We start from the raw sequence: 21,241 nt of genomic DNA, 5'->3' as shown, positions 1-21,241 counted from the left end.
AATTCTGCTGACATATATGGGAATTCTCAATAATGCAATATGTCCTTGATTAACTATAGTGGATGCTGGTTAATTAGGTCACACGGGGACCAGTACGTTTTGTCCCAGGAAAGCAGCTGCTTCAATTAGCCAAAGTTAGATGGAAATAGTTCAAAAGGTATTTAAAAAAAGATGAACTACAATTTAACTGAGTAACAAATTATGCATTAGAATGAAAGAACAAATTAGAGCACTGCTAGTACAACTGGTGGTTCTGTGTCATATCCAACGATGACAGAAACCTGTGTGGGTGAGTTTTGAAAGTAGAAAAGCCGTTGCACTGGGGCAGTGCAACTCTCGACCTTAGAGGTCTGAGTCTAGTGGGTCGAGTTGATATTACAACTAGGGCTTACCCTGGTTGAATTGGATAATCATGACAACTTCTGTGCCTCGTCATCCACTTAGCTCTCCATGGAGCATTGCTGGACTGCTTTCCTGGCAGTCGGGTCTTACTGTTGATCTCATCCGCCCAGTCCGCTGGAGTTGATTTTGCATGCTAGGACAGGCATGTCTCTATGTCATCAGGGAATGAGACCCGCTGGCTACCCTCACCTAGTTTAGTCTACCTGTTGAAGCAGTGTAATGCCAACTATTAGTGACAAAGGTCATTGCTTTTTCAAAGTTCAAAGTACATTTATTATCAAAATATGTATACTATATACAACCTTGAGATTTGTCTCCTTACAGGCAGCCACAAAACAAAGACACCCAATAGAACCCCTTTTTTAAAAAAAACATCAAACACACAGCGTGCAGAGAGAGAAAAAAACAATTTGTGCAAACAATACCGTAACCAAATAGCATTCAGAACTGAAGTTTATACATGTGAGTCCACAGCCACAGCCAGTCCAGGAACCCATTAGTTGCAGGCCATAACCTCAGTTCATCTCCAAGATGAGCTGAATCAGCTGATTAAACCATTATCCATTTTTTAGTTTCAAGTTAATTGGGTTGATTGTAGGTGAAAATGTTTAGGCAATTTCAGCACATTTCTTAGTCGGTGGAACTTGTATCACAAATCATCCATAGGCAGTCTGATTTAGGAAGTTGTAATGGTGGCTGGTGAGAAAATTAACAAAACATTCATTCAGTGAAATCTGATACAATAATGTTTATTTTCTAATTTTTATGTAAATGTGATGTATCTTAAAAATAGTAATGCATTGATAAATCGGAGTATTGAGTAACAGAGATTTTGTGATAATTGACGATGCTTCATTTTCTACAATGCCATTTTCTTTTTGAAGAGCATGGATCATTTTGATGACATTGGTCCAAGTGTGGTGATGGCCTCTCCTGGTATGATGCAAAGTGGTTTGTCCAGGGAATTGTTTGAAAGCTGGAGCACTGATAAGAGAAATGGCGTCATTATTGCCGGTTATTGTGTTGAAGGTACACTTGCTAAGGTAGGCAAAGTCAGAATGCAAGCCTCTCAAAATGCATATTTTTATTTAATTTCAGTTGAATCTAATTGTTCAATTTTTTTAAGCTCCCAAAGTAAGTCACTAATGTCACAATTTTAAGCTTCCAACATTGGCAGTACTCCCACAAAATGCCAAGTGACAGCTAAGCATTTCCTTCTCTAGAAGAAAAATTATTTGAGCGTTGATTTGTTGCTATGCTCCCCCCCCCCCCCCCCCCCAACAGGCATTGGTGCAGTACTGATCCTCAGATGTTTTAAAGAAAGCATGCCAACATTGGTTCTAATGTTTGTCCTTACCCGCCCCCTTGTTGTTCATTTGCTGCTGATACTAACTGGTGTGATGCAAGTATGCATTACACTGTCTCTCTTTCTCTCGTGTCCATGCTTAACCAAACTTCAGCTATGCGTTGACTAATATCCTCTTAGGGAATATAAGATGGAAATTCATGATTAGAAGGTTGCTGTAGCTATTTCCATGAGGTTATTAAAGTGTTCATCATTAAAGTAAATAGTTCAGAATAAGGTTTGAGGAATGATCTTAACTTCAAGGCGAAGAGATCATTTTTGTTTCTTGTGGAAGTGTCCATTTATCACAATGAAGAAACATGAGTTGCTAAATTTTTTTGTGTTGCTGGCAGTATATTAAGCACACTTAATTATTTTGCAAACAATGTTATGTTATTCAGTTAATATTGTTTCTTATAATTTCAGCATATTATGTCTGAGCCTGAGGAAGTAACGACTATGTCTGGACAGAAGTTGCCATTGAAGATGTCTGTAGATTACATTTCATTCTCGGCACATACAGATTACCAACAGACAAGTGAATTTATTCGTGCATTAAAACCACCACATGTGGTCAGTACTGAACTTTAAAAATGTTCAACTTGTATTCCCTCCCTATCTTTCACAAAGTGCCGTCTCATATCGGAACGTAGTTCCAATATGGTGATTCTGTATTCTGTCATAGACTTTTTCTGCAAATATTGAAAATCAATTTTTTGTATGTTTTAGTGAAACAACAAATCACATTTGAGCACTATCTGTAATTCACCTGATGTCTGCCTATAAACCTGTTCCAGCAGACATCACTGTAATCGGGAGTAAAAATAATGGCTAATTGACTTTCCATACAACTGAAGTGCATGTTCAGTCTCTGCTGTCTTTCTCTAAGGAGAGCAGGTGTTAGCATTGCACATTTTGTTGCCTTATTTTATTTCGGTGTTCAAGAAATCAAGGTATCTTATCTGTTTCATTTTGTAAAATGCAGTACGTTAATTCACTTCCCTTTGGGACATATCTGGGATTTCTTACAGCTGCTTGTTCATGGCGAACAGAATGAAATGGCGAGACTGAAGGCAGCACTTATCCGGGAATATGAAGACAACGATGAGGTTCATATTGAGGTCCACAACCCACGTAACACAGAAGCTGTGACACTATACTTCAGAGGTGAAAAGCTTGCCAAGGTAATTACAATAGGATTTCACTTCTTAAGGTTATCTGTCAACATGCAGTGGACTAGAGCATTGTTTTAATCTTTTCAAATTCTTTTACTGTTTTCTCCTTGTGTGGCTGTCAGCCTCTTCCTGATTTATAATTACACTGGACAACGAGTGTTTTTGAAAGTGTTGCATCCTCTGAATTATTTTTGGTAATGATTTCTTGAAACTGAACTCAAATATACTTTCAGACTACTTGTCCCACGTAGAAATTTAGAGAAACAAGAAATTAACTTTTATTGAATATAATGTGTTGAAATGCATAATGGTGCTGATGCTTTGCAATTGTTCAACTAAGCTAAAAATGTTTTGTTGATGAAGTTCATTTGTACTCAGAGTCTGAGGCCTCTCACTTAAGAGTCCAACAATAATCATCCAGCATTGATACCATTTCTCCATGACTGCAATGTCCTGGTGAAACCTTTCCCCATGCTCATCACTGACAGTGACAGGTTTGCAAGGAGAAATCAAAATGAGGATGCAAAAAATGTGAGCAGCCCAGGCTTTGTCTTGGTCACCAATTTTACACTCAAAAGAGCTCATAGGCTTTCTTAATAAGAGGAGTCATGCTCTGTCTTTGAGATTTGAGTGCATACTCACCACAAATATAACAGAAAATATTGCAGCTGTTGCAGCAGTGGGGAGTTTGCTATCATAAATGACTGAAAATACAATTGCTTTGTTGTAATGACACACACTATGCTATGCATGTAGAGCATGTGCATCAACATGATCGCAAATAGATACACACGTAAATGCAATGCATAGAACAGTGCGTTTATGATGCTTTTATAGCCTATCTAAAACCTGTCTTGCCATGCAGCATAAGACATAGGAGCAGAATTAGGCCATTCAGCCCATTAAGCCTGCTCCACCATTGCATCATGGCTGATCCCGGATCCCACTCAATTGCATACACCTACCTTCTTGCCGTATCCTTTGATACCCTGACCAATCAAGAAACTGTCAATTTCCACTTGAAATATACCCACAGACTTGGCCTCCACTGCAAGCATTCTACAGATTCACTACTCTAGCTAAAAAAAAATTCCTCCTTACCTCTGTTCTAAAAGGTCACCCCTCAATTTTGAGGCTATGCCCTTCAGTTCTAGATACCTCCACCATAGGAAACATCCTCACCACATCCACCTTATCTAGTCATTTCAGTATTCAGTGAGTTTCAATAAGATCCCCCCACATTCTTCTAGATTTCAGTGAGTAACAAATATTGGCAATTACAAAAAAAATAGTGTGTGATAGGGAAATTTCATGGTGATTTTCATGATCAACAGCCCAAGATCCATAAAATACACCCAAAAGTAGTCAGGAAGCAAAATCTTTGTTGTCCAGTGTTATTACTTTGTTATGCAACAACTTTTACATTTTCAAAATAAGTACCAAGACTAAAATACACCAAGTGAAATTGGCTCTTCAGTGACATCATTGTTTATAGGAAAAACACATGAAGAACTCAGGTAGCCTCTGTCACAGATTATAATAAATGTTTTTTTTTAATCTGGAACTGATTATGAAGGTATTCATACAGATAAAAAACCCCATCTGAACTTCATTATTCTCACAGTTTGATTAGACTGCAGCTTTGTGACCAAGTTGGATGTATTTGTTGAGGAAATCTTAGTGTAGGGTGATGAATTCGCATTTCAGTTTGCCCAAGATGGCCTCCTCATGAAACAGCATTGTATCTCAGAAACTGGAACAATCAACTTGAGTATTTAGGTTAACCTATTAACTGCAAAGATCCCTTCTATTTATAACTGTGTTTTCTGTATATGATATAGGATGTAGAAATGTAAATGTAATTGTGCATGTGTACTGCATTCTACCTTGCATGTGCTGTGTGAATTTTCTTGTACAACATTTAACTAAAACGGAATGCCTATGGCTATTATAATTTTGCTAGATCAGGTGAACTGGATCTTTAAAAAAGTTTTTAATGTTTAATTCTGCTCTAAAGAATTAGCAGTGAAGCAGTGAAAAACACATGAGCAGTGAAGTTTTATTTCTCCAGACACACTGAGGTTTTATCTTACTGAATGAGTAATGTTTTCATTAGTTTGTGTAAACTAGCTATTTCTCATCATTCAGAGTCTTTGTCATGTAGCATGTAACAAATTTCTTTTTTTGTTGTATTTTAATCCTCAAAATGTTATTTCTTGCTAAACTGTGGGGCAAAATAATGTGAACAGCATAGAACAGACTTTTCTAATTACCAGTGTTACGTACCCCATAACTGGTTGTCTAACCAGCAGAGAAAGAAGAATCCATTGGAGTCTGGTGGTACTATATTCAAAAGTGTTTATTAATAAAATAAGCAAATCAATATCAATAATGCAAATATATAGATAATACATGTTAAACCTAAAAGTGGGAATAATAATAAGCAATAATAAACAAGCTCTATTGATGTCTAGGGGATAATGAGTTGTCATATAAAAGTATAAAGTTCAGTTCAGTTCATATGTGCTGAGGTAGGTATTGGTTATGTTGTAATCGTTGGAGAGAGAGAGAGAGAGTGAGCGAGAAGTATACAGCTACAGTCAGGCAAACCTTCCTTTGCGTTCTTGATCCGTCGTGTTGTTGTGGCCATTCAGTTATGACCCCTCTGTCCTTCAGCTAGACCGTTCTTCTGTGGTGGACTCGTCACTCTGGCGTGAGTGGACACACACACAAGCGCCCACTGGCCCTGCTATAACACTCTGAGTTCAACCGACCGATCTCTTTGTTCGGTCTCCGATGCCCCACACCTTCCGGTGGGTTCCAACACTCAACCAGTGCTCAATAGTGTGTCTCCTGGTGTGTGTGAAGGGTGGCTCTCCAGACCTCACTTTTATCTCTACTCACGGGGTCTCAGTTGTCAAATCAATTTTGAATGGCTGTGTCCATCAAACCAGCCCACTCCGGCTGTCCACTCAGGAATTTTAATGAACAGATTGATATAAGATAAATAACCCTCTCAGAAGCCATAAGTCTCTCAGAAGTTATAATACGGTGAATCAACAAGTCTCATTCCCCTCTCTTTATCTGTCTCTTATCTGTAGCAGATGTTCCGGCATGTTTTCATTTCATCTCTCTCCCTCTCGCTCTCCCTCCCTCCCTCCCCCTCTCTCTCTCCCTCCCTCCCCCCCCATAGCAACAGTAACAGTTTGTGATTCTCCTGGGGGGGGAGGGGGGGACATGGACAACTCTGCACCCTTCTGCCCATCAGAGCTGTTCATCCTTCATAACACCAGAGAGAGATCACAGAACCTTGGACTCAATTCCATATTCAGATCAATTAAAAACTACATCAGAATATTTACTCAGATTAGGTATTTAAATAGAATATAACATTATGGCCTTAGTTAAATTGTTCCAGATTTCTTTTTGGATTCCTCTCACAGATTGTCCCAGGTTTGTATTTGCTGACTGACAATTTGTTGTGTGAAAAAGTTAGAGGAAATTGCATCCTATCATGTCTTCATCTTTACTTTAATATCTTTAACAGGTGATGGGTTCATTGGCAGACAAAAAAGCTGATCAAGGTCAAAGGATATCTGGGATACTTGTAAAAAGAAACTTCAACTATCACATACTTATTCCTTCTGACCTATCCAGTAAGTAAATGTGTTTCCATACTTAAATAGTTAATTCTTGGGTTTAAGCCTGTGTGCAGAATGTTATAGTAGGTTAGGACAGGAGAGAGTTGTCCCAAGGCAGTATAACCATTTGTTACATTCATGTACAGTGGATTCTGGTTAATTGGGATACATTGGGACCAGTACATATTTGCCCAATTTAGCCATTCATGGAAGTGGTTAAAATAGGTATTAAAAAAAGTTGTTGGATCTGCAGTTTTTAATGTTATAGATTAACAATATGGATGACTGAATTGATGGCTTTGTGGCCGAGTTTGCAGACAATGCAGGTACAGGTGGAAGGGGAGGTAGTGCTGAGGGAGCAGGGAGTCTACAGAAGGACATGAATAGGTTGTGGGAATGGGTAAAGTGGCAGATGGAATAGAGATCAGGGAAGTTTATAGTCATACTCTTTGGTAGAAAGATTAAAGGTGTAGACTATTTCTAAATGGGAAGCAAATTCAGAAATTGGAGGTGCAAAGGGACTGGTGCAGGGTTCCTAAAGGATAACTGGCAAGTTGAAGGAAGGCAAGTGCAATGTTAGCAATCAATTCAAGTTGACTAGAATATTAAAGCAAGGATGTAATGTTTTACAAGGTATTGGCCAGACTGCACCTCAAGTATTGTGAGCAGCTGTGTGCCCCATACCTAAGAAAGGATGTGGTGGCATTGGAAGGGGTCCAGAGGAGGTTTACAAGAATGATCCAGGGAATGAATGGGTTAACAACGTATGAGGGTGTTTGATGGCACTGAGCCTGTACTCACTGAAGTGTAGTAGAATGAGGGAGTATCTCATAGAAACATACCGAATACTGAAAGGCCTCGTTAGACTATACTTCGAGAGTCAAGGATCAGAGGGCAGAGCCTCAGAATTGAAGAACATCCCTTTAGAACAGAGATGAGGACGAATTCAGCTATGAATGAATGGCGGAGCAGACTCGATGGGCTGATTGGCTTAATTGTGTTCCTATGTCTTAGCGTCTAAGCAGCTTAGTCACCGTGTTGTGAATGTGTGGAATTCATTGTCACAGAGAGCTGTGGAGGCCAAGGCATTGGATATATTTAAAGCAGAAGGTGCCCGAAAGCAGATAGTTATGAATTCTGACTTTTAACTAAGCATAGCAAGTTCCGAAATCAGTTCGAAAGAATCCAATAGCAGCAGAACATAACACTGGAAAATGCCAGATTCGCGGTAAAAACAACGTGGGAAAAACCTACATGGTTTTCTTCTGTTCTAGAGAAATCTAGGGATAGGATGGTGCTATGTTACCCACACTCTGAGAGCGATTGCCTGGAAAAATATACAAAAAAAATCTACAAAAGAATACCCATCCCTCATCCCCACCTCACTAATATGAACCCCTCCTCCCCACCACCTAGCCTAACTTTTGGCATATGGATTCAACAGCCTAATGAATCCTTGTATTAGGCAGAGCTCTTCACAGCTTAAGTTGTACTGAAAATTACTATGAAAGAAATCAAAGGAGGAGGGGTGGGGAAGTGGAAGTAGCTTTATGCCATTTAGGAATCTTTGGGAGCATCATTTGCTTGAACTATTTGTTTAAAACTGTAAGGTGAGCTTGAATCACTAATTCTGTTGTTTCTACTTTCATGTATTTGATCAGTGTCTTCAAAAATTATTGATATTCATTGCACAAGTTGAAAATACAAATTGTTGTCCTTCCCTCATGTAATAGATTACACTGATTTGGCAATGAGCACAGTGACACAGACCCAGGCCATCCAGTACTCAGGACCTTTCATGCTGTTGGCACACCACCTCCAAGCTCTTGCAGGTTTGTATTGTCATCTCCTTCACATTTCTGCTTTCACCTCCGGTAACAATTCTTGGGTATCGGCCACCTTCCTTTTAGCTTGAATATCTTTTGTCGCGAATCCAGGCTCTGAATCTGCAAGGTACTTAATTTACAAGATACTGCAATAGGTCTATTGTTTCTCAGATCAGTGCCACCTGAGTAGTGGTGTATCAGAGATTTGCACTGCGGCTTCAGTTACTGCTTGGGATTTGGCAAAGTATTTGTTCTCTAGTTACTGGTAATACAGCCAACTACATCCATAGCAGCAGGTCAGGGAGCGTCTATGGAAATGAATGGAGGGTTGACGATTCACACCACGATCCTGCTTTGGGACTGGAAACATGCCAGAGTAAAAACGTTGGGGCAGGGGCAGGAAGACTAGCTAGAAAGGTGAAGCCCAGTGGGTGGGAAAGGTAAAGCTAGAGAAGCAGGAATCTGATAGGAGAGAAGAGTGGACCATGAGAGAAAGGGAAGGAGGAGGATCACCAGGGTGAGGTGATAGATGGGTGAAGAGAAGAAATAAGAAGCCAGAATGGGGAATAGAAGAGGGAAGGGGAGGGATTACATTTCCAGGGATTGATGTTCATGTCATCAGGTTGGAGCTACCTAGATGGAATATGAGGAGCTGCTCCTCCACTCTGAGAGCGGTCCCCCAATTTATGACGTAGAGGAGGCCACATCCAGAGCACCAGATACAAAGCGCAGAAACAAATATCACTGCGATGATTGTACGCTCTAGCATCAATTGCTTGGTGACAATAAAGTAAATCCTAAATCCTAACAGATTCACAGGTGAAGTGTTGCCTCACCTGGAAGGACTGTTTGAGGCCCTGAATGGAAGTAAAGAGTGAACAGGCAGGGGTAGCATTTCTGTCGCTTGCAGGGACGTGTGCTAGAAGGGAGATCACTGTGGGAAATGGAGAGTTGGGGGGGGTGGGGGGGTGTTGAAGATGTGTTTGGCGGTAGGATCCCGTTGAAGATGATGGACATTCTGGAGGCACATGAGGTGGTAGGTGAGGATGAGAGAAACTCCATCCCAGTTAAGGTGGTAGGTAATGGCAGCATCAAAGGTGGAGGAAGGGAAACACAATTCTTTGAAGAAAGAGGCCATCTCTAATGTCCTGAAAAGAAAAGCGTCATCCTGGGATCTGATGTGGCAGACATGAAGGAACTGAGGAAAGGGAATAGCATTTTTACAGGAGACAGGGTGAAAAGAGTTCTAGTCAATCAGAAACAGGTTTATTATCACCACTGTGTGTCAGGGAATTTGTTGACTTAGCAGCAGCATTTCAATGCAATACACAATATAGAAGAAGAAAAAATAAAATAAGTAAATCAATTACAGTATACATATATTGAATAGATTAAAAATCTTGCAAAAATCAGAAATAATATATATTTAAAAAGTGAACTATGTCCAAGGGCTCAATGTCCATTTAAGAATTGGATGGCAGAGGGGAAGAAGCTGTTCCTGAATCACTGAGTGTGTGCCTTCAGGCTTCTGTATCTCCTACCTGATGGTAACAGTGAGAAAATGCTATGCCCTGGGTGCTGGAGATCCTTAATAATGGATGCTGCCTTTCTGAGACACCGCTCCTTGAAGATGTCCTGGGTACTTTGTAGGCTAGAACCCAAGATGGACCAGACTAAATTTACAATCCTCTGCAGCTTTTTTTCAGTCCTGTGCAGTAGCACCCCTCCCCCCCCCCCCCCAAACCAGAGAGTGATGCAGTCTGTCAGAATGCTCTCCCTGGTACATCTATAGACCAGAGAGTGATGCAGTCTGTCAGAATGCTCTCCCTGGTACATCTATAGACCAGAGAGTGATGCAGTCTGTCAGAATGCTCTCCCTGGTACATCTATAGACCAGAGAGTGATGCAGTCTGTCAGAATGCTCTCCCTGGTACATCTATAGAAGTTTTTGAATGTATTGACATACCAAATCTCTTCAAACTCTTCAAGCCACTGTTTTGCCTTCTTTATAATTGCATCGATATGTTGGGACCAGGTTCGATCTCAGAGATTTTGACACCCAGGAACTTGAAACTGCTCACCCTCGCCACTTCTGAACCCTCTATGAGGATTGGTATGTGTTCCTTCGTCTTACCCGTCAGGAAGTCCACAGTTAGATAGCGGTGCGACTCTTATGTTTATAAAATACGCTGGTAGACAGTTTGCTGGCAGAGAGGTTGAGAAAGAGGAGAGAAGTGTCAGAAACAATATTCATAATTGCCCTCGGAGTGTTCACTTTCTCACTAGATTGGTGAAAAAGGTCAATAGACCTCTTAGCCCTGCTTGTTTATGCCAGGAATGGCAAAAACAATCCTTTAGTTACTTGATTCCTTGTTCAGAAAAGTTTGTTCACCAAAGAGAATTTAAGATGTGTTTATTCTGCTCCAAAGAGCATATTGCTATACCAGGAAATCAGTGCAATTTCCTCATTCAGTTAGCAGGAAAGAAAATTGCCTTGTTTCAAGAACTTGTACTTCTTTCAAAATTTGTTCCTGTTTTGTTTTGACAGAATTTGTTTGCACTACACTATACACAACCATAACTTTATTGCAATATCCCAGCATTGTGAATAATGTATTTGTTCAAAGATCAGTCTTTTAATTAAAAAGTTAAACTGTCTGATAAAATATTGTATTACTTCTCAGATGATGTGGAAGAAATAGAAATTCAGGAAAAACCAGCACTGAGGGTCTTTAAAGCAATCACAGTGATTCAGGAGCCAGGCATGGTTATGCTAGAGGTGAGCTCTTCTGATACAGTCATATAATTTATTTTTCTTTAGTTGTTTTCAGAATTAATATGACCAAGCGAATTGTATACTTGCACATGAAGCAGAGAAAAAAGCAATTATCTGCATTGACCCTTTCAGAAAGTGATGCACAGACTATAAACTATAGGGTGTATGGATGGCTAAGCTTATTTTATAGCAAAGTGGACACAAGTTTCCTCAACAGCAGTGCATTAAATAATCAGTTAATTTCTTGCAGTTCTATTCTTTGTGCTTGGAAGTACTCCCTTGAACCTTAAACAGGATCTCTTGTGTTCAATTTAAAAAAGACCTCAACATAAGTCAGCATAGCTTTGTGGCTACAAAATTGTGTTTGATGAACATTTTAGAGATTTTGAAGTGGTAGCCACAAAGGTAGATGAAGGTCGAGCAGTGGATCTTGTCTACCTGGATTTTTAGCAAGATCTTTAACAAGGTCCTCCATGGTAGACTGGTCTGGAAGGCTAATTTCCATATAATCCAGGAGAGAGCTAGTTACTTGAATTCAAAATTGTCATGCAAGTAAGAAACAAAGGGTGGTGGTTGAAGATTGTTTCTTGGAATGGAGGCCGGTGACTAGTGGTGTGCTACAGATGTCTATGATGGGACCCTTGTTATTCATTATCTATATATAAATGATCTGGTTGCGAATGCATGAGGCTTGATCAGTAAGTTTGTGGATGACTTTAGAAGGCATTGTTGATATTTAAGATTTATCCTAGGTTACAAGGGATCTTGGTTAGTTAGGAAAGTGGGCCAAGAATGGCAAAAAGATTTCAATACAGGTAAGTGTGACAATGCATTTTGGAAAATCAAACCAGCATAGGACTTGTACTTTGAATGGTAGAACACTAGGGAGTGTAGTTTGAATGGTAGAACACTAGGGAGTGTAGTTTGAATGGTAGAACACTAGGGAGTGTAGTTTGAATGGTAGAACACTAGGGAGAGTAGTGGAACAGAGGGACTTAAGAGTACAAGTACATGATTTGTTGAAAGCAGTGTCACAAATTAGACAGGATGCTGAAAAGGGCATTAAGTGTAGGAATTGGGACATTTATATTGCATTTGAAAAGGTCATTGGTGAAGCTGCACTGTGTAGTTTTGCTCACCCTGTGGTAGAAAATATGTAGTTTAACTGGAAAGAATTCAGAAGATGGTGACAGAACTAGGGGGCCTGAGCTATAGGAGACATTGGCCAAGCAAGGTTTATTCCTTGGAATTTAGGAGAATGAGGGGTGATGTTACAGAAATGTTTAAAATTATGAGAGGCATACATATGCTGAATGGTCATTTCCTCAGGAAGGAAATCCAAAACCAGTGGTGTAGGTTTAGGTTGAGGGGGAAAGATTTAAAAGGGATCAGAGAGGCAACTTTTTCACTCAGAGGGTGGTATTTGGATCAAGTTGCTACAAGAAGTGGTTGAGGCAAGTACAATAACAACACACACAAAATGCTAGACTACCTATGCAGGTCAGGTGGCATTTATTGAAATGAATAAATGGTCAACATTCTGGGTCGAGACCCTTCTTCAGGACTGGAAAGGAAGACTCGAGAATTAAAAGTTGGGGGAGAGAAAGGAGGATAGCTGGAAGATGAAAGATGATGCCAGGTGGGTAGGAAAGATTAAAGGCTGGAGAGGAAGGAATTTGATAGAGGAGAATGGACCATTGGAGAAAGGAAAGATGAGCGGACCAGGGGGAGGTGATAGGCAGGTAAGAAGAGATAAGAAGCTGAAGTGGCAGATAGAAAAAGAGGGACAGGATTTTTTTCCCCCCAGGAGATATTCATGCCGTTAGGTTAGAGGTAACCCAAATGGAATATGAGTTTTTGCTCCTCCATCCGGAGGGTAGCCTCGTCTTGGCACAAGAGAAGGCCATGGACCCATATATCAGAGTGGGAATGGGAATTGGAATTAAAATGTTTGGCTACCAGGATGTTTGACAGATGGAGCAGAGGTGCTCGATGAAGCGGTCACCCAATTATAGTGTCATTTAAAAGCAGTTGGATAGGTACATGGAGTGGCAGGGCTTAGAGGTCCAGTTCAAGAAAATGGACTAGCTGGGTTGGCATGGACTGATCGGGCTGAAGGTCGTGTATTGCTTTATGACTCTGTGATTTTTAAATAAGAATCCAAAATGCAGCACCACCTCAGTATTGTGTTAAAGCACCAGGCCAGATTATGTGCACAATCTGACAACTCACAACTGTTGCTCGTTAGTTGAGCAAAGCTGCCGTTACACACCGTGTATCAGTAGTCAGCATTGACTGGCTGGCATGGTTATTTTTAACTGCAGTCCCTTTTTTTGGGTGACTGAATTTTTTTGATCAGAAATTAATATGAAAACTTTGATTAATGTTCTTGCCTTAAGTATGATGTACATTTCCAAAATATACTTTTGTCAGGTGTTACGTACCCCATAACTGGGTGTCTAACCAGCAGAGAAAGAAGTATCCGTTGGAGTCTGTTGGTACTATTTTCAACAGTGTTTATTAGTAAAATACACAAATCAATATCAATAATGCAAATATATAGATAATACACGTTTGCAATACTAAACCTAAAAGTGTGGGTTTAATAATAAGTAATAATAAACAAGCTCTATCGATGTCTAGGGGATAATGAATTGTCATATGTCAGTATAAAGTTCAGTTCGGTTCATACGTGCTGAGGTAGATGTTGGTCGTTGTGTTGTAATTGTTGAAGAGAGAGAGCGAGCGAGCAGTAACAGCTACAGGCAGGCAAACATTCCTTTACGTTCTTGATCTCTCGTTCTGTTGTGGCCATTCAGTTATGACCCCTCTGTCCTTTAGCTAGACCATTCTTCTGTGGTGGACTCTGGCATGAGTGGACACACACACAAGCCCCCACCAGCCCTGCTATAACACTGTGAGTTCAACTGACCGATCCTTTGTTCGGTCTCCGATGCCCCACACCTTCTCATGGGTTCCAACATTCAACCAGTGCTCAATAGTGTGTCTGAGGGGTGCCTCACTTTTATCCCTACTCACGGGGTCTCAGGTGTCAATCAATTTTGAATGGCTTAGTCCATCAAACCAGCCCACTCCGGCTGTCCACTGAGGAATTTTAATGAACAGAATGGTATAAGGTAACCCTCTCAGAAGCCATAAGTCTTTCAGAAGTCATAATATGGTGAATCAACAAGTCTCTCTCCCCTCTCTTATCAGTATCAGATGTTCTGGCATGTTTTTGTTCCATTTCTCTCTCATTAGCAGCATAGCAACAGTAATGGTTTATGATTCCCCCGGGGGGGTGGGGGGGGGCATGGGCAACTCTGCATCCTTCTGCCCATCAGAGCTGTTCATCCTTCATAACACAGGTATCTTTAAGCTAGTTACTAAACCTCAGGGCAATTAAATAAAAGCACTGTAAAAACACTGCCTTTGTTTTTATTTTGCTTCACAGTGGGTGGCAAACCCATTAAATGACATGTATGCTGATGCAGTAATGACAGTGATCCTGGAAGTGCAGTCAAACCCTAAAGCACAAAAAGGTATGACAATTTCCATAGCTTCATTTATTGCCCCTTCATGTACTATCTTCCTTTAAAGAAAATTATAGTATTATGTTCTGCCTCCTGAAAACATTAACTTATTCTGGGGCTGAGTCTAATGGTGCAAATTTGTCATCCTAAAACTGTGGCCAGTTATTTGTTCTGCACCACCCATTTAGATATTCTAACATGATGTCTGTTACTTCTGGTATCATGAGAGTTATTCTCCAACCATAACATCACTATCAATAGAACACAATATGCATGTCTTCAACAAAAACAAAATTATTGTTTAGCAATCAGAACACGGAATGCAGTTGACTTCCTTCTTCTTTACTAGATCTCTGGGTAATGTATATTAATTGACTGAACTAACTGAAGTCGTTGGGTCAGTGTAGATCATAGATGGAGTTTATGACCAGAGTATCCTTAGCATAGCACATGCCAGTACATTGTTCCTTGGCCATGAAGGAAGGGATAGTGATACAGAAACCTGAAGGCACACACTCAGCGATTCAGGAACAGCTTCTTCCCCTCTGCCATCCGATTCCTAAATGGATGTTGGAGCTTTGGACACTACCTCACTTTTTTAATATACAGTATCTCTTTTTCTGCACATTTGTAAAATAATCTATTCAATATACATAATTGATTTACTTGTTTATATTGTGTTATTTTATTTATTATTTTTTCTCCCTCTGCTAGATTATGTATTGCATTGAACCGCTGCTGCTAAGTTAACAAATTTCACATCACATACCGGTGATAATAAACCTGATTCTGATAAATTTAAATTTATTGCTGATTATACATTAGTGTATTTTGATTGGATCCTGTAAGGAGCCTATTCACTGTACTGCAATGTTGGTAGGGATTTTGTCCAACTAGAGGGCATTGAGCAGACTGATAGTCACTGGGAAATATAAATCTCATACTTTATTGAAGTCAGCATATTCAGCCAAGTGGTTCATTCCATGGCATTCAAAATCTGGCTGCACATGACCACTCTTAATTCAAAACATGCATTTTGAACACTTGTTTCCTAAGTAAAATTGTTTTGAATTTCTTGTATACTTCTGTATATTCTTTTTAACATTGTCTACCATATAAATCACAATTTGGCAGTTGATTTCCAGATAGCAATTCTGATTTGCTCCTTAAAGTCCTTGAATAAATGAGTACTTAACTTTTCCTGTTTTCTTTAGTCATGCAACAAAGTGCAAACAAAAAAGTTGACAAGGAAACGTACACAAAGAGGTTGCAGATCATGCTGGAGTAAGTCACTTCATACTGTTTGAAAACTTCTGTCTCTCCACTGGATGTATTGTTGTTCTACAAGGCAGAATTTTGTACTGTACTTACTGTAATGTTGAATTTTTACAGTGGAAAATAACAAATGTGGCAAAATAGTTGTAATACAACTAACTCAACAGCAGAATATGATTTCTACCTACGTTAACTATAGAAGCAGCTGCCATAAGAATCTTTACAATCAGCAGTTTGTGTTGTTAGTATGCAAGTGAACATCCAGATTGTGTTGACTTTTTTCCAACAAAAATATCCTTGCTTCTGGGATCATGATTCCCAAATATTGTGCTTAATTAAGTTAATTCACCTGGCATGGAATGATTTCTCCTCCATTCCATATAAGCCTCAGTGATGGTTTGTACTTGTCAGGTGAAAAATGGGTGTGAATCTTTTCTTGCTTAAGATCTACTGCATTTGCAAGTGTGATAAATACTATCACATGTAAAACTCAATCTAAAAATTAATAATACTACACTTTAAATAAAGAATTTATTCCAGTGGATTCCAGTTAATTTGGTCCATTGTTTAATTGGGCAGCCACTTATTTGAGACAACTCTTAAAGAACAAAATCTAATTGAGAAAATAGCTGGGATTCCCTTCATTTATTTGGGACACCATGCCACTTAACTGGAACAGGACACTTGTCAAACAGTTTCTAACTAGTGTCAGTCACATGAAATTTTGTGGCTATTTGAAACTACACCATGTTTCGAGTGATTAGTTTTTAAATAGCATCAGTTTTGTGTGTTTGTATTCAAAAAGCAGTGATATTTTGTCATTAATGGTGAGAAATTATCAGTAAGACAATTTAGAATTATTTTGCTCATTGTGGTTTCAAGCAATCGGGCTTAGAGATGTCAGAAACAACAGGAAGTGAAAATGAAAGGATTTCACAACTTCAATAAGTTAGAAACTATGAGAAATTTGAAGTTATTGACAATCATCTTGAATGTTACAATGAAAATGAAGATTTGGAGGATGCAATTGTCAAGAGCATTGTATGAAGGCACTAGGTGTCTGCACTAATTTTGTTCCCTCACAGTCAGTCAAAAGAAGGCAGCAGTGTGTGGTTGTCCATTGTATTAGGTGATGATAGTGAAACCTGTGCGGGAGAGTTTTTAAAGAGGAAAAACCTTTGCACTGCGACAGTTCCATTCTCGACCTCTGAAATTCAGGTCCAGTGGTATAAATAATTATCACAAACTGGGGTCTTCCTTGGTTGCAGTAGGTAACTATGACTTCTTTTGTGCCTGGTCATGCCCCTCCCTCACCATGAAGCGTTTCAGAGCCACCTTCTTGGCTTTTGGGTCTCATTGTTGATTTCATCAACCCAATCTGCTGGAGATGACTTAACATGCTAGGACAGACAGGTCCCTATTTTACTGGGGAATCAAGCCCACTGGCTACTCTCACCTGGCTTAGCCACCTTGAAGCAATACACCAGGGTGTGGCCACTGGCACATGCAAATAGCTAGTTGGAGCCATAGGTATCCGGTGGAGACCAAAGGTGAGTGAGCTGTCTCAGAACGGACACAGTAAGTCCGATCACCAGAGGTGCTACCCATCCCTGGACACCCCATACACAGCAGTGTACACTGAAAGAATTCTTCCATCGGTAACTATTAAGAACAAATACACAGTTTTATAGTAGTATAGTACCATTGGTAGTGTTCCAATGTCTTCTGTATTTCATTTAAATACATAATTTGTTACTCAGTTAAATGGTAGTTTGTCCTTTTTATACTTTTTAAACTATGTCCATGAAACTTTCACTAATTGGGACAGTCAGTTAATTGGGCTAAAATATCCCAATCAACCAGAATTCACTGTATTAATTGGCATTGCTGCTAAATTCCATGTTGTCTGAACTATTCCATAGAATTCCCTTTGTGACAGTTCATGTGAAAAATGAAAAGACCAGTTGTGATGTTTTTGTGTTCATTTGAAAATGGTCTTTGCCTACAAAGTTGACTTCCTGTTTTTTTTTAGGGATATGTTTGGCCAGGATTGTGTAGCAAAATCTAAAACTGGCAATACTCTCTCAGTAACAGTGGATGGAAAAGCAGCAAATATTTCTCTAGATACACAGGTAAGTATTCAGAGCCTTTATTACCGGCTAAATGCAGGATGGGAGGAGTGCTTTTGTTCAAAGTAAATTTATCAAAGTACATGTACATCACCATGTACAACCCTAAGATTCGGTTTCTTGCTGGAATTCTCAGTAAATCAAAGAATCATAATAGAATCAATGAAAGACCGCACCCAAGAGGGTGGCCAAACAACCAATGTACAGAAGACAACAAACTCTGCAAATACAAAAGAGAATAATAATAATAATAAATAAGCATTAAATATCAAGAACACTTCAAAGTGAATCCATAGGTTCTGGGAACAGTTCAGTGCTGGGGCAAGTGAAGTTGAATGAAGTTATCCCCACTGGTTCAAGGGCCTGATGGTTGAGGGGTAATAACTTCCTGAAACTGGTGGTGTGAGTCCTGAGGCTGTACCTTCTTTCTGGTTGCAGCAGCGAGAAGAGAGTATGACTTGGGTGTTGGGCATTCCTGATGATGGATGCTGCCTTCCTGCGACAGCACTCCACGTAGATGTGCTCAGTGGAGTGGGGGGGGGGGTTTACCTGTAATGGACTGAGCTGTATCTACTACTTATTACCTGTTGAATAACTAAAACAATGCCACAGGTATTAGTTCTGGCTTGGTGGTATTTGCATAAGCAGATCCATAAGACTGCGGATTCAGAACCTGCTTCCTTATATAGGAAATGTGCGTAGTCAATAGGAAAAGCCAAATAGAACCACATCACATTGGCATCCTTTGCATGTTCAGATTCTCTTCTGGGCTGAGTAAAAACCGCATCAAGCAGCTTCTTTCAGTACACCTAATTGCACTGGGAGTTAACAAATAGAAAAGGCAGCAAATCTGCATAACGTGTCAATTTCAGAAGAATAAACAAGCTGGTTTAGTGTTTTGCATCACTGATTTATAGTTGAAATTTCTGTAGAAATATCAAATTTTTATGTTTGGTTTGGTATGTTAAAACTTCTAAAAAGAATACGGAATCAGTTTTAATGTGCCATGGAATATTATTGGTTTTGTTCATGCATTTTAAACTTCAGGGAGTATCCCCAAACATCCCACACACCATAAAGTAGACTTGTAGGTTGTAACACACATGTCTGGGTGAGGACTGCAGAGAGAAGATTGATTGATAAATGTAACACATTGACTTCAGCTAGACTTTAAGTTCATATCCACAAAGTTTCTGATCACAGCATTTTTATTCAAATTAATTTAACAAATGGTTTTGGAGCAGTCATGTATTGTTTATTGTGATCTATCTTCATGATGTAATTTGAGTTTCAGAAAGCATTCTACATTTCTAAATTGGCCTTATAATTGTGATATATTCAATAGTTAAATGTATTTAGTGTTTAAATATTACCATCAATTTTAAACTGGTTCTTAGCGATTTGTCTGGTGGAAGGGAGGGATTGTAAGGATAATTTGATATATGATACAGGCCCTCCCCAGGTTATGAATGCCTGACTTATAGACACCCATGCTAATGAACAATCTCCCATAAATATTATTATTAACTTCAAATGAGAATGTCTTCAGGGAAAATACCTGTTTACATGTAATCTTCCTGTAGTCATTAAGAACATAGGTTGATAGCTTCACCGCAAGAGGACACTTGAAAGTTGACAAGTAGTCGCATCTATTGAAACTTGAATGTTGATGCTCTATTAAACAATGTAAAATGCATTGATACTCCAAGCCTATTGAAACCAGCTATTGATCATGGTACATCCTGATTCTGTACCATTGTAACTAGATAGGGAAACTGTATATGTTTGTAATGATTAGCCCTCATAAACACCATTCATTACAATACTGTGTAAGTATGATTACTGTATTGTGAAATTGTACTTTTCATACTTGTGGACAAAAGTAACTTATGGATGTCTTTCAATGGATCCTGTTCTGTACCCAGAGATGTCCTTATAGTACAGTTCTGTGTATTGGTGATAAGTGTTGTTTCTAGTCACAGCATGGTGGCAGCACACTCGAAATTGCAAATGGTAGAATCTAGAGAAACAATCTGCTGGAGCAACTCAGCAGGAAGAGCGTCAATTGGAGGAAAGGAATTGTCAGCGTTTTGGATCCTGATCCAGACTTTCAACCTGAAACTTCAACGATCTCTTTCCTCCCACAAATGCTGCTTGACCCACTGAGTTCCACCAGTAAACTGAGTATTGGTCTAAGCCAGAGGTCGGCAACCTGCGGCTCCAGAGCCACATGCGGCTCTTTGATCTCTGTGATGCGGCTCCCCGTGGTTTGTTAGCTTTTGAAATGTAATTCGAAATTTGAAGATTATGGTGATCTTGTACAATCTGAAAACTTTGCGGAGACACCGTTTCCTGGCACATCCGAACCGGCTCACAATTAGCCACCGTTCAGGCTAAGGGAGATAGCCTACGGGGGTTTGTGAGTACGTGTCTTTTGGAGCATCCGCCCCCACGGGGGGTGGGTTGAGGGAGGCTTTAAAGCAAGGCTGTTTAGTTCGAATAAAGTTACCTTTGACTGCAGTCTTTATTTTAGCGCTGCGTGTAGCACACCGCTACAACGTGTTTTTTTATCGCTATTAATATACATCACAACTGCCAATGCCTGACACCCGCCAGTACGCGCATTCTTTTAATTCTTCGATCCAAGGTAGGCTAACTATGGAGTAACCTTCAACCCAACGTCTTTTTTTTCGGAGTTCAAAATGTTTTTGTTGCATGCAGAAATGTAATTTCGTTTTCTCTGCAGGAGTTCATCAATTTCATAAATGCAACACATTATAGTTTGTTTATACATAGCATAAAGGCAAAAAAAAAACCCGTTGTATGCAGTGTTATTTCATTTTGTGGCTCCCAGTGTTTTCTTTTCTGTGGGAAATGGGTCCATATTGGCTCTTTCAGTGGTAAACGTTGCCGACCCCTGGTCTAAGCCTATCAAGACAAGATCCTTTCCCATGAAGTGCGAAGCCCATCCTGAGGGAAATGTGTCTCTTCAGATAAGACATTAAAAGTGTCCTTGAGTAAAAACAAACCCAAGCACCTTCTAAATAATCTGGGAATATTATCATTTGACCAACAATATTAAAACCGATTATTTGATCATTACTTCATGACGGTTTGCTATGCACTAATTAGTTGTTAT

At 39.6% G+C, this 21,241-nt stretch overlaps 1 protein-coding gene across 1 annotated transcript in view; it reads left to right on the top strand.

The window, feature by feature from the left end:
- cpsf3 (cleavage and polyadenylation specific factor 3) overlaps positions 1-21,241 on the top strand; it is a 60,925-nt gene that overhangs the window by 37,200 nt on the left and 2,484 nt on the right. Inside the window, exons 9-17 of the mRNA XM_059981913.1 lie at positions 1,287-1,445; positions 2,174-2,320; positions 2,779-2,931; positions 6,470-6,578; positions 8,297-8,395; positions 11,074-11,168; positions 14,620-14,707; positions 15,913-15,982; positions 18,006-18,105. Coding sequence (XP_059837896.1) covers positions 1,287-1,445; positions 2,174-2,320; positions 2,779-2,931; positions 6,470-6,578; positions 8,297-8,395; positions 11,074-11,168; positions 14,620-14,707; positions 15,913-15,982; positions 18,006-18,105 — 1,020 coding nt within the window. The remainder of the gene's footprint in view (positions 1-1,286; positions 1,446-2,173; positions 2,321-2,778; positions 2,932-6,469; positions 6,579-8,296; positions 8,396-11,073; positions 11,169-14,619; positions 14,708-15,912; positions 15,983-18,005; positions 18,106-21,241) is intronic.

Source organism: Hypanus sabinus, chromosome 10 (genome assembly GCF_030144855.1).
Source record: "Hypanus sabinus isolate sHypSab1 chromosome 10, sHypSab1.hap1, whole genome shotgun sequence".
NCBI classification, from domain to species: Eukaryota; Metazoa; Chordata; class Chondrichthyes; order Myliobatiformes; family Dasyatidae; genus Hypanus; species Hypanus sabinus.
Note: the sequence above shows the minus strand (reverse complement) of the source record. Positions and strands in the feature narration are given on the sequence as shown.